The following is a 17,507-nucleotide window of genomic DNA, read 5'->3' as shown; positions in this document are numbered from 1 at the left end:
AAGATTGGACATAAGTGTGATATTGAATTATGAATAAGGACAAAAGGTGCAGAAGAAAATTTTTAATTTCAAAAAATGGAAGATCATAAGTTTTGGTAAAAAGTACATTTTAAAAACTCATGATTAGGCATCTATTTAAGTTTTAAAATGACGGAAACAAAGCCCTGTAGGTCTAAGAATGCAGAGCCCTATTAACATCCAAAAGAAAATGAAACTTTAAGTGTTCAATATTATACTATTGATCCATGAAGTTTAAACCTGTTTGTACTTCTGTTACAGAGCAGACATCTCTTTCCTTCGCTTATCCTTCCTTTCCAAAGGTGCCTGCTTAGTTAAATTAAACAGTGTTTTCATTGAGAAGATCTATAGCTTGGAAATGGGGGAAAAAAATCTAGTGTTTTGGTAGAGACTTTGAAATCATTCATCTCTACAGTAGTTTTTTTCTAATGTACAATTTGTCTCTATAGGAGAAACAAAAATTTCAAACTCAAGCCTGGCCTTCCAAAGGTGAGTATTATGAAAAAAATTTTCCTTTAGTGTCCCCATTTCATAATTACTTTTTAATTATTCATACAAGCAATTTTTATAAATTAAAAACAAGAATAACTTATTTGTACCCAAAATAGATGTTATTGTATACATTCATTTGATTCCATTTTAGAAATAATGCTGGATGTTATGAAATGGCCAGGCTTAATGGTTCGGGTAAATATTTGTGATATATCCCATTTTCTAGTGTTAGAAAAGCTTCGAAATATAAATGCAAATTTATGTTAAGTAATTTTAGGCAATTACTCAACGTAAATGCATAATATCTTTTCATTTCTCCTTGAGTCAGGTTAAGATAAAATCTCAATTTTATCTGATTTAAAAATAATTTCTAAGTAGTGCTTACCTAACTCTCATCATCATTAGCATTAGTTAGCCAAGTTTTTCTGTAAAGGTACAGCCAGGCTTTCAGGCCCATCTGGTCTGTGTTATAATTACTTGCTGCTATTGTAGCATAAATACAGCTATAGACAATACGTAACTGAATGTGACTGTATTCCAGTAAAACTTTATTTATGGACACTGAAATTTGAATTTCATGTAATTTTTCACGTCATTATTTATTATTTAATTTTTTTCAAATATAGATACCATATAAAAACAGTAGGAAGAAGGATTTGGCCCAGGGGTTGTAATTTGCCTACTCTGACCTATATTTCAAAATATTTGTCAAGTTTACTAAAGAAAGAAAAACCTTACTGAGTGTTTCTTTCTCTTGGGCCCTCCCAAAGAAGGAATCCTGTCACTTGTAACTTTGTTAATGACCATAATTCCAAAATTTAAAAAGAACTGAAAAAGAACTATTATTTCCCATGATTCTCTAGTTCAATAAACAAGAAAATGAATCTGTCTTCAATTTTTCCTTCTATTTAAGTCGTCTTACATTTCCAGAGAAAATTTAGTGCACTGCTGATGTGGTCTCTGGTAGTGGTAAATATTGTTTTAAACAACAAACCATAAAGAAAATTTATGTAAGTGGTTTGTAATTATGTTCTTATGGAAAGGTTTGATATAGAGAAAAGAGAAGGAGACCGTATTTGTTGTCAGACATCTTTATCATTCATTTTTCTTTTTTTCCTTCACTGTCTCTTTAGCCTTTTAGTGTTTTGGATGCCACCTCTAGGCCTAGTATTTGTACTATTCTTTTTACTCTCCTCTAGTTCTTAACATCTTAAACTTCACATGACAGCCAACAAAAATATGTTGGATACATCTGAAGTAAATAATTCCATTCAGTCATCAATCACAGGAACGTCATCTATTTATCAGTCTTTTAAAATTTAATGTGGGAGTCCCTGCTGTGGCTCAGTGGGTTAATGATCCATCTTGTCTCTGTGGAGGTGTGGGTTCAATTCCCAGCCTGGTGCAGTGGGTTAAGGATCCAGCATTGCTGCAGCTGTGGTGTAGGTTGCAGCTCTGGTTCAGATTGCATCCCTGGCCCAGGAGGCTTCCGTATGTAGCCAAAAAGAAAAAAAAAGAAAGAAAGTAAATGTGTCTAATTTTTTGTTTATTTGAATGTGTGTCTTATATATCCAAATACATATGTCAGAGAGGCAACATAATCTATGAGAGTATAGTTTGGAGTCAAACTGACCTACATTCAAAGGTGGATCTGCTACTTGCTTTCTGATTTTTGGAGTAAGTTTTCTAACTTGTCTTAACCTGTCTCTTCATTTGTTATGTGAGGGATAATATTTGTTAGGATGGTAGGTAAGTATTTGGTGTGTGCCTGTTTAGTATTCAATAAATAATAAGTATTTTCTACTTATTTGCTACCAGAATATTAGAGCTAAATTTTTGGTTTATCTGTGTACATACATTTATGAGGGATATGTGATCTGTTTAGTAACCTCACTCTTCCTCTTACTTTCCTACCCTTATTAAATGCCTCATTTTTTCTAATTATATTTAATGAATATTTTGCTAGTTTATTTGTCTGTTTCAAACCAAGGCAAAACATATTAATGAAATTAAAGTGGTAGATCCTATATCCTCATTGACCATGGTCACTAATTGATTAAAATGTTTCTGTTGCATTAAGTTAGGTTTATATGTGGAAGAATGCCAAGAAGTATAGATACCCTGAGCTTTTTTTCTTTGGATTTTTTTTTTAAAATCTGCCGCCGCATTCTGACTCTGCTGTGTGAATCATTATTGTCCACATCCTTACAACTTTTACAGCTACTGGAAATAAGACTCAGTCATCTGTATTAAGGGCACCTCTAGAGCCTCATTTTATTAATGTAGGTAGGATTTAGAATGCTTTATTTTTTATTATAATTCCGAATATTTAAACACAGGCACATATTTAACACATATAACCTTCAACAACCCTTAGCCCTCTATTAATATAATTCTGTTTTAATAGTACTTTCCTTTTCTTACTCCTTGAAACCATCTCTTCTATTAAATATACCTTTCTAATATGATCTATCTTTACATTTTCAGTCTTTGACTGACAGTTCCTCTGTTGTACATTTCCACTTTGACACCTGTTCATCTCTCAGACTGGATGCCTAAAGTGACTTTAGTGTATCAGTCCCCTGTCGAATTTTTATAGTCACTCAGGCTCAAACCTTGAAGTTAATTTTATTATCCATTGGTTCTCTTGAACAACATGAGCAGTGTTTTCTTAATTTTTGTGTCTATAGCACCTTGCACAGCAAGCAGTAACTAATTATTTAAAAGAGAATGAACTGACTAATCTGAAAAAACTGAACAATGAAGATGGAATTAAGAGAGAAATAAAGTACATGATGAACAGAAGACCTAAGAAAGGAATAAACTCTGTACCTCTTTTCTGCTAGATCTTGGGCCCACATTTCAGTTCTTGCTTTCTGCAATTTCATGCTGGGCTATTAAAGCTGTCCTTTAACAGGATTTCTCTCTCTCTTACCTCCTTAGCCTCTTGTCCTCCACTTTGTTCTGCTCTCCCTTGTCTCTTCTTTCTTTCTTGCCGTGTTTTATCTTCTTTGTAAATCTTAATAACCCTCAGGTTATCATTTATTTTTTAATATCCTTGTAGTTTGTTTCCTGGTCTTTGAATGCAGTGTATTCCTAACACTTAGAACAGGTGAATTTTATAGACAGAAGTTTGGTCTCCAATTGCTGAGAAAACATTATTCAAAAATCATTAGTTCCTAATCATTCATTCATTCATCCAAACTAATATCTATTGAGTATGAAATTCCAGGCACTATAGGCATTGGAGGTGCAGGGATAAACAATCTAGTCAAAGTTCTTGCTTTCTCATAATGATTCCTCTAGAGAAAAAGAAAAATATACATAAATAAATGAAAAGATGATTTAGATGATACTCAGAAAAGATGCAAAGAAGAAAATGAATTAACATTTTACTGACTTAGAGGTAGGCTAATTTGAAGGTGTTTAAGAAATAACTTTGAGAAAATTTGAGTATCTAAGCTACAAGTTGAATTCCAAGAAAAATGAAGCCATGTAGCTATAGAATATTCCTAGCAAATGAAAAAATCAGAAAGACCTTTATGTAAGAATGAAAGTGGATTTTTTTTTGGTTTGTTTGCTTTATTTTTTCAATTAAATTCCTTGAAGGCAAGGACTTCAAGTTTAAAGAAAATTATTTGTATTTTCCGCAGTCCAAATGATACTTTTTTACATAGTGACATTTGGTAATTAATTTTACCATTTTTGTAGATACAGTTTATAAAATGAAAGCATTTCCAAAGTCTTCTCAGAAGTATCTCAAATCTTCGGGGGGAAAAATAATTTTAGGCTTTGTTGCTAGTTTGTTTTTACTTATGGATAAACCACAAAATTCTTCTAAATGAGTCTTGACCAGTAAGTAAAATTACTTTTTTCTTAATATATAGTGAATCTTTTGTGAGAATTCAGAAATAAACTAAAAACCATCAGAATTCAACACACACACCATTTTGCCTTTATATTTTTGTTTTGCATGGATTTTTTGACAATAGTATTTGCAAATATTTTTCCATGTCAGTAAATACAGTTTTACAATATTTTGGGAGCTGTATAGTATTCAGTTGCGTGGGTGAAGCATAGTTTATGAAGAAAATTCCATATAATTACTTATCCCTGTTTTTCAGAATTTTTCACCATTTTTTAAAGTACATTGTCAGAAATAACATTCAGATCTCTCCTTAGATAAATACCTAGACTGAAATTGCTTATCAGGAATGTTATAATGATTTGCATTTTTAAGAACAGTGCATAAATATGCCTATTTCACTATATCCTCATGTATACTGAGTTTTTTAAATCATTCTTTACTATATTTGCCAATCTGATGTGCAGAAAACCTTCTTAAAAGATTTCTTTGATTAAAAGTGGGATTCATTGTCTTTTGTTGTTGTTGTTGCTATTTCTTGGGCCGCTCCCGCGGCATATGGAGGTTCCCAGGCTAGGGGTTTAATCGGAGCTGTAGCCACCGGCCCACGCCAGAGCCACAGCAACGCGGGATCCGAGCTGCGTCTGCAACCTACACCACAGCTCACGGCAACGCCGCATCGTTAACCCACTGAGCAAGGGCAGGGACCGAACCCGCAACCTCATGGTTCCTAGTCGGATTCGTTAACCATTGCACCACAACGGGAACTCCGGGATTCATTGTCAATATGTTACTTTTTTATATTTTGAGAGTTATCTGTTAGGTCTTATGCTTATTTATTATCATGGGATTTTTTTTTGAGGATTTCTTTTTTTTTGTTGTTTTTTTTTGTTTTTTTGTTTTTTTGTCTTTTTGCCATTTCTTGGGCCGCTTCCACGGCATATGGAGGTTCCCAGGCTAGGGGTCTAGTCGGAGCTGTAGCCACCGGCCTACACCAGAGCCACAGCAACTCTGGATCCGAGCCGAGTCTGCAGCCTACACCACAGCTCACGGCAACGCCAGATCCTTAACCCACTGAGCAAGGCCAGGGATCGAACCCACAACCTCATGGTTCTTAGTCGGATTCGTTAACCACTGCACCATGACGGGAACTCCCTGAGGATTTCTTTAACAGTTCTTATACAGAGATTAAGACTTTGTCATTATTGGAAATATTTTTTAGGGGGACTTGTTTAAATATGTATTGTACTTATTGCCACTTGAAAGTTTTTATTTTTTAATATTTATGTTGTCAAAATTAGTATTTTTGAGTCTTTTAAATTTGACATGCTTGTAACTCAATTCTCTGCTTCTCATACAATAAAACTTCTACTTTTTGATTAACATTATACAGTTGCACATCTTTATAGATATATTCTCTTGACAGACTCACTGACATAAATTAGTAGGATTTTAAAAATTGATTAGTGGTTGGATAAAAAGAGCTCCAAAATATTTTATTACTATCCTGTCAAATATTCTTTAGTTGCTTTGTTGGTGTAGCTCCTATCTTATTATTAAGATTAATAACTAGGACATCAGGATGAGGGTTGATAGAGACTATGTATTCTTTTTTCTGTATACGTGTGCCTGGCTTACCTACTATATAGCCCTGGGATTAAATTTATTGCTCTAGGAGTCAGGAGTCAGTTGCAGATAACAAATCACTAGATATTTTTAAGTAGAAAGGGACTTAAAGAGGTGCTTACAAAAATGTTCAAAAGCCTTAGAGTTTCAGAGTATTAAAACAACAGCAGAATTGATCTCAGCTGTAATCAGGAAGCTAGGAGATGATGTGTTTGTGGGAGAAGGTGAGCGTGACATCCTACTCCTCTGTCATCTTGATCCTTCTCCCCCGAACTAGGAAATGAGGAAACCACCACCATTGCTGCTCCTCCCAGCCACATACCACCTGTGGTGTAATCCGGGAATGAGAAAGAATCTGTACAACCATTGGCTTTGGGGCTAAAGTGCTTTTACTAGAGTTGCAGTGACAACATAAATGCTCTGCACTCTGACTTTAAAAACTCACAAAAGTACTGCCTGAACACTGGGGCCATAGAAAACCAAAGTACTTTTGTGTGTGTTTGCCAGCAGAAACAAGCTATTAATTAGCTGAAGCCTCTGCCTCAATTAGACCCTCCCAGTTTCACATGTGGGAATTTAGTTGATGAACTTAAATCACATCCAGAACCTGTGATGCAGGTGAGTTTGGGAAATACAGTTTCTTTTTAGCTGGTATGCTTCTATAGGAAAGCAGAAGGAGGGTAAATGGATGCTGAGTATTAATCTCCCATATTCACCACAGTCATTACGTGGGAATAATGAAAATTGACTTACATTTTTGTTTTTCCTATTCTTAGATCAATTTACGTGAAGAATCTGATTTTTCCCCCTTCTTTTTAGCATTTGCTAGAGGTGAAGTCTTTAAAGCACCTGACAAGACTGACCCTACAGGATCGAATTACCAAGTCTCTTCTTCATTTGCACAAGAAGAAGAAACCTCCCAGCATCAGTGCCCAGTTTCAGGTTATTTCCTGTTTTACTTTTTTTTTTTTCCCTTTTCACTTTTAACAAAGAGGAATCATTTTCATTCAGATTGACATTATTAAGGTCAAAGTGTTCTGCAAGGTACCCAAATGGAATATGACTCATGGGACTAAAAAGCTATGCTATAATGGTCAGTTTGGATAGAAGTACTGAAGATGAAAGAAAAGTCAGCTGCTTTTCTTTTTCATCCCTGTATCTCTGCATAGTGCATATCCCAAAGAGTAATTCATTATATATTTTTTTGCATCTTTTTGTCTTTTCAGGGCTGCACCGCGGCATATGGAGATTGCCAGGCTAGGGGTCGAATCAGAGCTGTAGCTGCTGGCCTACACCACAGACACAGCAATGCGGGATCCAAGCTGAGTCTGCAACCTACACCACAGCTCAGGGCAACGCCGAATCCTTAACCCACTGAGCAAGGCCAGGGATTGAACCTGCAACCTCATGGTTCCTAGTTGGATTCGTTAACCACTGAGCCATGACAGGAATTCCTCCCATTATTTTTAATATGAGGAGAAAAGCACAGAAAATTAACTCCCCAGATATGGTCACTGTTAACACAGTGATGTACATTTTAATACATATCTATTTAAACCTCATTCTGCTGCCATCAACATTGAACTAAATGGAATTGTAGGCTTTTTTCTTCTTTATTTTAGTTTTATATGCATTGAAATCCAATTCTTTTTATTGTGACTAGGCATTTAGGAATAAATATAACCAATATAAATTAACCAAATAACTTCCAGAAATACTTGAAGAAATGCTTTTCCAATTGTTTATTCCTTTTCTCAAATTATCCCAAACATTTTACTCATTTGCTAGATATTTATGAAAATGAGCTGAAAATCTGAAGGGTAGTGATGATGCTTTACATAATTTTACCCTATCTCATGCTTTTGTCACTGAAGCAATGTTCACTGTTAACTAAAAACTTCATTATTTGCTGATAGCTGTATTTCTATATGTGATCACTTTTTTGAATGCTCCTTTTTAATCCTGGATATCTGAATGTAAAATATCTACTGGCATATCACTGGATATAGTCTTATTTGATTTATAGTATTTATAAGCATAGTCCTTTGAACTGTAGGCTAGGAATGTCATTTTATTTTAGACAATTTTTACCATAGGCCTGGAGAAAATTTTGATTCTATAAAAGCTACTTGGTCAAATGGTTTTTCTTTAAAAAAAAAAAAAAAAACAAGATTGAAGAGCCAGATAACTTATTATGTGCTAATAAAGTTAAAGAAAGTCAATTAAATATATAATGGAGGCTCTGCCATGAATTTAAAAAAATCCTTCTTAATTCATAATGCTATAGGTTAATGGTATTGGTTTATTAAAAAGAGAGAGAGATGTTGCTTGGCCAAGTCTATCTATACCTTGATGTTGTCTTCACATTCTCATAGTTTAGCTGTTCACTTAGAAATGCAAAGACAAATGGGTTACAGGGGAAAAAATCTTGCTGATTGATAAACTATAAACAGTATCAAAGTTTATTAGTGTACAATAAGAAATAAGAATCATAGGCAGACTTGTTATCATTGTTACTTCATGATCACATTTCCCCCTGAATAGCAGACCAACGTGGGAAGCCAAATTTCGAAGGAAAGGTAACTTGGTGAGCTTGGTAACTGAAAAAGAAGCATTCATCTTATAATGAAGGGTAGAACCATTAAGCTGTTAAGTGTCCTTTGTTTTGTTACCTTGGATCTGGTACAGGTGACTATGTTCCAAACTCAGTCTTTAATCTGAACAGTATACATTATAGCTACTGTAATAAAAACTGAGTTATAATTACAGTCCTATCCTGTCCCTTAAAATCACCCAAATTCAGGAATTTTGGATATTTTCAAATTGTTTTCAAGTATTGTATTTAACATTTGGAAGAGTCATCTGTAATGTTTCTAATACATTGTTAAATATAAAGGTAATGAGTTAATTTTTGATTGTTTAGAAAATACAGAGAACAAAAACAAATGACAGTCATTTACCATCCAGAGATAATCACCAGTGTACTGTATTTTCCAGATTCTTTACTAAATACTTATACAGTCTATTTTTCCTCCAATTCTGTAAGATAAATACTGTCATTCTTATTGTACAGGTAAGGAAATTATAAGTGATGGAGCTAGATGGCACCCAGGTAGCTTTGACTTCATGCCCTTCTTAGGAAAGAATGTTTATAGAATTCATGAAGGGTTAACTGATACAAGACTTGCCCTTCTGCTATAAACAACTAGAAAACTGGACAAGAGATAAGAATCAAATGTTTTTAGATATTAGACAATAAGTATTGAAGGATTATGATCTCTGAGAAAAGGGAAATAAATGAGGCATGTCCCAGGTTACTGCATAAAAGCAATTTGCTATGGCCCAGGAAGAGGGAACCCACACTAGCACAAGAGGTTTTCCTCTGGAGCTGCCCTCACAAAGCTTAATGACAGCAAATCTTGAAGGAATCAAAATGATCCTATGTAACTTAATAGCCCCGGGGGAAATTGTCTGTTATTCTTTAAAGGAATATAACAGAATCCAACAGTGTAAAATCATACTGCCATCCAATCTGAAATTACTAAGCATTCAGGAAGAATCAGGGAAAAAATAACCCATAGCAAGGGAGAAAAATTGGTCATTAGAAATAGACCTAAAAATGACAGAGATGATGGAAATAGTAGATGAGGATCTCAAAATAGCTACTATGTATCATATAAACACGTCCCAGGACATAACAAAAAAACATGAATAATGATGAGACAAAAGTAGAAGATATGAAAAAGACTCAAATAGGAGCTCCTCCTGTGGCACAACAGGATTGGCGGCATCTTGGGATGATCCCTGGCCTGACACAGTGGGTTAAGGATCTGGTGTTGTTGCAGCTTGGTCACAGCTGCAGCTCAGATCTGATCCCTGGCTTGGGAGCTCCATATGCTGCAGGTGGCCAAAAATGAAAAAAAAGAAAAAAGAAAAAAAGACTCAAATAGAACTTTCAACAGTTAAAAATGTAATATTTGAAAATAAAAATAAGCTAGATGAGATTAATAACTATTAGTGCAGAAGTAGTGATTTAGAAATTACATTTACTTTGAAATAAAGTACAGAAAGAAATAACAAAAATGGAAATATGTGAAAAAAGCATTAACGAGTTGTGGAAAAACCAGTCATTGAACATCGGTGTAATTAGCATCTCAGAAGGAAAGGGGGATACAGAAAAAAATTTGAAGAAATAATGAACAAAGTATTTCCTGAATTTATGAATAATATAAGCTCTAAGATCAAATACTTTCAATAAATCCCAAGCAGAACAAACCTAAACACACTAAGACACATCACATCAAATTACTAAAGCCAGGAGTTCCCATCAGGGCTCAGCGGTTAAGGAACCCAACCAGCATCCATGAGGACATGGGTTCAGTCCCTGGCCTGGCTTGGTGGATTAAGGATCGGCGTTGCCATGAGCTGTGGTGTAGGTTGCAGACTTGGCTGGGATCCCATGCTGTGGCTCTAGTGTAGGCCAGCAGCTTCAGCTCCGACTGGACCCCTATCCTGGGAACCTCCATATGCTGCAGATGCAGTCCTAAGAAGACCAAAAAAAACGAAAACAAAACAAAAAATTGCTTAAGCCAGTTAAAAAGAAAATTTTAAATATAGCCACAGAAAAAAGACCTTTATATGCAATTAAATGAAGATAAGAATAGCAGTAGGTTTCTCATCAGGAATTATGCAAGCCACAAGTCAAGAATGGTATTTTTAAAAGACTGAGAGGAAAAAAAAAAAGTCACTCTAAAATTCTGTGCACAAGTGAGTTTATCTTGTAAAAATGAAGGTTATATAGACTTTTTCAGGTAAACAAGAGCTGAGAGAATGTGTTGTCAGGAAATTTACAGTATAAGAATGTTAAATTTGGGAGAAAAAAGATGAGAAAAACCACATAGAAATTTGCATCTGTACAAAACACTAAGAGTGCTAGAATGATATGTGTAACTAACTATAAAAAATACTTTTTCTTGGAGTTCCCGTCGTGGCATAGTGGCTAACCAATCCGACTAAGAACCATGAGGTTTTGGGTTCCATCCCTGGACTTGCTCAGTGGGTTAAGGATCCGACGTTGCCGTGAGCTGTGGTGTAGGTCGCAGACGCTGCTGCTCGGATCCTGTGTTACTGTGGCTGTGGCATAGGCCGGAGGCTACATCTCCAATTCCTAGCCTGGGAACCTCCATATGCCGCGGGTGCAGCCCTAGAAAAGGCAGAAAGACAAAAAAAAAAAAAAACTCTTTCTCTCTTAATCTTTTAAAAAAAAATAATTGTAGAAAACAAAAATAGTATATTGTGAGGTAGAAATAAATATATGACAAAAGTAGCACAAAAGAAATGGGCTCAATGTAAGTTTATACTGTTGTTAAGTTTTTACACTCTACAGGTAATGGCATAACATTATTTGAAGGTAGATTGTGATACATTAAAGGTATAAACCCTTGAGAAATCCTGAAAAAAAGGGCTAATTATAGGTAATGAGCTAATAGCAAAACTAAAATGGAATCATAAAATACAGGTGACCCCTTAACAGCAAGGGTTTGAACATCACAGTTCCACTTATATGTAGATTTTTCTCAATAGTTAACACTACACTATTTCACAATCAGTGGTTCGTTGATTGTGAACCACAGATAGAACCACAGATAGAATGGAACCGAGTATATGGAGGGCTGACTTGAAAGTATGGGGGTTTTCAATAGCATGGTGGATCAGCACCCCAAACCCCTGCTTTATTCAAGGGTTAACTGGATACTCAATTGTATTTATTTATTTATTTATTTATTTATTTATTTATTGGCTGCACCCATGGTATGTGGAAGTTCCTGGGCCAGGGATCAAACCCATGCCACAGCAGTGACCCAAGCCACTGGAGGAACAACACGGGATCCTTAACCTTCTGTGCCACAGTAGAACTCCAGTTGTATACTCAATTTTAAAAAGATAGGATAAAAGAAAAAGCAAGTTAAACAAATAGAAACAGATAGCAAGTAGGTAGACCACATATATATTCTTATTGATTATTTCAGTGGTTAGGTAAATCCCCACTTTCACCCTACTTTGGATTATTTTCTTTTGAGACTTTGTCTCTTGCAAGCAAATGTTAGTATGAAACTGTCCTTTTGGTCATCAGACTGTCAAAGTAGCTAAAGCCTTAAGTTATGAGTGAGATGATGCAACTTGATTATAAGGCAAAAACTATACATTGTTTATGCATAGAGCTGTATGTGAAAGCAGACCACTTCACAGGCACTGTGTGTCTACTCAGTTAATTTTTTAAAAGGAGTTTTGTGCTTTTCTCCTAGGATAATAGATGATGCCTTTTCTGTTGCTGTTATTATCTGCTAAAATATGCTGATGAAAGTACTGCCCCTCCCTTGGCCAAACAAGGCATGCGTGCCCAGCTGCTTAGAGACCCACAGATTGCCGGGAAATATATCCAATACTAAGTTAGCTGTCAGTGTAGTCCTTTCCTTGGAGTGGTGGAACTTCTAAGGTTTTCTCTCCTTTAGCCTAAGAGTTTTTCTAACTGGGGTTCTCTGCATAAAGGCCTATCAGAAGAAAATAACCTACTTCTAGTTCTACCTCTGGAACTAAGAAATAAGTCATTACCCAAACTCAACCAAGCTGATTTTTTTCTTTTTCTCTTTACGGCTGCACCTGTGGCAGATGGAAGTTCCTGGGCTATGGGTTAAATCAGAGCTGAGGCTGCAGGCCTATGCTGCAGCCACAGCAACACTGGATCTGAGCTGCATCTGCTACCTACATGGTAGATTGTGGCAACACAAGATCCTTAACCTGCTCACTGGCTCAGGCCAGGAATTGAACCTGCATTTTCTTAACCCACTGAGCCACAGTTGGAACACCTGATTTTTATTCTCGGACATATATGTATGTATTCAGTTTTCTACAGTAGATACATACTAGTTATATAGTCAGAGGAAAAGATGTCAAAAGAAGATTAATTTTTTCAAAGGCAGTTTGCTTATAGCAGCAGAAAGCAGATCAGTTGTGGCCTGAGATAGTGGGCAGGAGCAGTTATTGATTGATAATGGGCAGGAGGGAAGTTTGGGGGTGGATGGGTGGAAGATTTCTAAATCTGGATTATAGTGATGGTTACACAATTATATAAGTTTACTGATAATCATTATCTGTATGCTACAATGGATACTCTTTTCTAGTATGTAAATTGTATTTCAATAAAACTGTTAAAAATAGAAAATCACTATTAAGAGAATGAAAGGGCAAACTACAGGGTGTGACAATATATTTGCAGTACATCTGAAAAAGACTGTATATATGGAATATATGAAAAACCACAAATCACTTGTTAATAAGACAGACAATCTAATAGAAATGGGCAAAAGTCTTGAACAGTCAAAACTGTCTGATAACAAAAGGTGTTATACAAAAGGCCAATAAGCCCACCTAGTACATGCTCAGTATTATTATTCTTCAGGGAACTGAAAAATAAAGTTGCATTTAGGCAGTAATACTACATACTGCATAATACCAACATGGCTGAAATAAAAGAGACTGATTATGCAAAGTGTTGGCAAAATGTGGAGCAGTCAGAATTTTTATGTGCTGCTGATACAGGCATTTTGGAAAATGTTTAAAAGACAGGTAGAAGATTGTTCATAGCAATTTTATACCTAACAGCCAAATTCAAAACAGTCAAATATCCATACTAAATGGATAATTATGGTATAGTCAAATAATGGGTCACTACTATACAGTACTGAAAATGTACAAAATACAATTGTATGCAACAAACACAGGATAGTACATAGATATCTCTTTTTATATTCAGTTTAATAGCAAATAAAACTAATTTACCATCTTGAAAGTCAGGATAATGTTTACCTTGATTGAGGCGTAGAGGGTGGAGACTGGTAGCTTATGTGAGTGATCTTGCTAAATTCAGGTTGGAGCACAGAGGGGCTTCTGAGGTTCTAATAACATTTTATTTATCGATTTGTGCTTTGGTTACAAGAATATGTTGCCTTTGTAAAAATTTATCATATTGTATATTTATTCTTTAAGAATTTTATATTATATATATTATACTACAATAATACTTATGAGAAAAAAGAACACCTAGAAGTATAAAATGTGTATGCTGATTAATATAAATGACAGAAATAATAGGAATCTGTCTATATGATTATAAAGCTTCCAAATTTTACTTGAAGTCATAAAATATTGAGTCTAGGTAGACTGTGACAACTTAGGTTATTTTATTTTTTTTTATGATTTTTGTTTTTTTCCATTATAGCTGGTTTACAATGTTCTGTCAGTTTTCTACTGTACAGCAAGGTGACCCAGTCATACATACATATATATACACTCTAGGTTATTATATTGTAATCCCTAGAGCAGACACACACACATACACACACAAAATACAAAGAGATAAAGCTGAAAAGCCAATAGATAAATATAATACTAATAAACAAACTGTGCTGTCTGACCATACTTAAACCAGAAATCAGTAAAAGAAAGATAACAATCTCCACATATTTGGAAGATGAAAAACAAACGTCTAAGTAATACATGAGTCAAAGAGGAAGGAAAATTTTAAAAATTTTTAAATGGAATCAAAATGAAATATTAAAATTTGTGCAGCACAGCTAAAGCAGTACTCCAAGGTTAATTTGTAAAACTAAATGTTTTTTTGTTTTTTTTTTTTTGTCTTTTTAGGGACACACCTGTGGCATACGGAGATTCCCAGGCTAGGGGTCTAATCAAAGCTGAGGCTTCTGGCCTACACCACAGTCACAGCAACACCAGATCCAAGCTGCGTCTGTGACCTATACCACAGTTCATGACAACAGCGGATCCTCAACCCACTGAGCAAGGTCAGGGATTGAACCCACCTCATAGTTCCTAGTTGAATTTGTTTTCCCTGCGCCATGACGGGAACTCCCTACATGCTTTTATCAGAAAAGGAGAAAGGCCTTTAGTCAGTAATCTAAGTTTCTACCCTAAGAAACTAGAAAAAGAGAAACATTAAATCCAAAGCAAGCAGGAGTAAAATGATAAAAGATAAAAGCAGAAATCAATGAAGTTGAAAACAGAAAAATAATAGAGAAAAACCAATGAAACAAAAAAGCTGGTTCTTTGAAAATATTTTTTTAAAATGTATAAACCTCCAGTCAGAATAATCTGGAAAAAAAAAAGGCAGCGCACAAATTATCAGGATCAGGAATGAAAGAGGGGATGTCATGATACACTTAAACATTAAAATTGAAGCAGGGGACTACTACTTTTATGGCTACCCTACTGGATGTTTTCTCCAGTCACTCCACGACTGCATGAGTTTGAATAAAATTGTTTTATGAAATGCGAAGAAAAGTAAAAATGAGTTCTAGACTTAGATTATTCTGGAGTATATTTGTGTTATTTGCCATTACCAGTCTGTCAACTTTAAGATTAAATACCATCCTCTTCCTTAACCTTAATTTAATCAGTATGGCAATGTACACAGTTTGCTTTTTGGAAACAAACCTGTTTCTGTGTATGCCACTTGTTTTTGAATATTTGGCCAATGTTACTGTTTATAAGTCACTCATTGCCAGTTTGGAATGGGAGAAAAGGCTAACTATATTGCTTTGTATTTGCAGGCCTCATTAAGCAAACTGATGGAAACACTTGGTCAAGCAGAACCATATTTCGTAAAATGCATTCGCTCTAATGCTGAAAAGGTAAAAATGTCCTGTAAATAGAGCTTCTAGCTCAGCTTACTTCAAACCAAGTTTTAAATTCTTTCTAAGGAGAGTAAATGGAGGGAAAGAGTTACTTATAATCTTTATAAGGAAATCAGAGTTCTATATTTTCTATGGATAATCTTCTTACTTCTGCACTTACCTGCCTATAAAGTATTTATATAGGCTCAATTTAGCATCTTCTAAAATTTAGCATCTCCTACAGAAGCAAAAAACCTCTTGAAATTCTATCATACAGAAGGATTTTATGCAAAATTTGTTACCCCACAACCAGTCTCTCTTGTTTAGGTATAAGCTATCAATCACTTACAGAATTTGCTTGGCCTTTTTTAATGTTTAGAGATTCTTGTCTCTTTAAAATAGGGAAGATACTCTAGATATTCTTGATTCCTTCTTGCTTTATATGGCAGTTCCCCTAGTTAGAGCTTACAAAATATATCTCTTAAGGTGTAAACATTTGTCATCTTTTTGTCCATTATAGGAAAAATGGCTAAAATGTAGTAGGAATTAGGTTCAAAGTTCTTAAGAAGCAAGCTCTGGCTCTCTTAGTTACAAGCTTTGTAACCTTAGGCAAGATACTTAACCTTTCTGTGCCTTAAATATTTTCATCTGTTTTAAGAATATACTGTAATTGTAGGACCAACCTTATAGTGTTTTGTGAGTACGTGTGAGTCAGCATCTATAGTGTTTAGAATGTTCCCAGCCATACTAGCTTTAGGAAAAGTTAGCTATTCTTTTATAGTGACAAAAAGGAAACTGTTTTATTTACATTTAAATGGAAGTTTGAGGAGTTGCCGTCGTGGCGCAGTGGTTAACGAATCCGACTAGGAACCATGAGGTTGCGGGTTCGGTCCCTGCCCTTGCTCAGTGGGTTAACGATCCGGCGTTGCCGTGAGCTGTGGTGTAGGTTGCAGACGCGGCTCGGATCCTGCGTTGCTGTGGCTCTGGTGTAGGCCAGTGGCTACAGCTCCGATTAGACCCCTAGCCTGGGAACCTCCATATGCCGCGGGAGCGGCCCAAAGAAATAGCAAAAAGACAAAAAAAAAAAATAAAAAATAAAAAAATAAATGGAAGTTTGAGTCCCTATTGTTGAGAACTTGCTAAACAAAGAGTTCAATTAATGAAGTATTTAAGGGCACAGAGTAAGTACTAAATGAATGTTAACTGCTGTTATTATTTAATATAACTTGCCCACTTAATTTTTTTTTTTTTCTTGACAGCTAATATACCCCATCTCTCCGTAGGAAAATGTCTGGGGTTGTCTTAGTGGATAATTGAAAATGATGTTTAGAGAATAGAGAGAAATATCAGAAGCTCAAAATACATCCTTTTTTGAAAGTCTAAAAGCATGCCTCTAAGATACCTGGGATTGACAGAGTGTTGTAACTGGTGATGAGTGAATACCTTCCATGAGCCCCTTCTCTGTCAATGTCAATGCAATGAGAGATCAATTCTCAAGGACTGTAGGAATTTTTTGTTTTTCATTGCGTCATACCAGTATCATCAGCAAAAACTAGGGAAATAAGCTCGTCTTAATCTTATGCTAATCATGGAAGAAGAATCTATCAGCTCTCAGTTAACTGAAAGAGTGTGGGGAAGGTAGTTTCTGAGTGAGATTATGGATAATTAAAAACAAAAATACAGAAGTCTTGAGTATATATAGGTTAATCTTGTTACAAATTGTTACAGACAGGTTAATCTTGTCACATAGTGACTAAACTATGTGGCTTGTGGGCAACTTCATCCTTTTGACCTTTAAAGGTCCTCTGCTTCTGCAA

At 35.3% G+C, this 17,507-nt stretch overlaps 1 protein-coding gene across 21 annotated transcripts in view; it reads left to right on the top strand.

Moving 5' to 3' along the window:
• The window catches only part of MYO9A (myosin IXA), a 226,744-nt gene that overhangs the window by 127,385 nt on the left and 81,852 nt on the right, over nt 1–17,507 (top strand). For all 21 annotated transcript variants that reach the window (XM_021100912.1, XM_021100896.1, XM_021100965.1 and 18 more), the window contains 3 exons: nt 468–507; nt 6,821–6,943; nt 15,628–15,708. In XM_021100912.1, coding sequence (XP_020956571.1) covers nt 468–507; nt 6,821–6,943; nt 15,628–15,708 — 244 coding nt within the window. The remainder of the gene's footprint in view (nt 1–467; nt 508–6,820; nt 6,944–15,627; nt 15,709–17,507) is intronic.

This window comes from Sus scrofa, chromosome 1, assembly GCF_000003025.6.
Source record: "Sus scrofa isolate TJ Tabasco breed Duroc chromosome 1, Sscrofa11.1, whole genome shotgun sequence".
NCBI classification, from domain to species: Eukaryota; Metazoa; Chordata; class Mammalia; order Artiodactyla; family Suidae; genus Sus; species Sus scrofa.
Note: the sequence above shows the minus strand (reverse complement) of the source record. Positions and strands in the feature narration are given on the sequence as shown.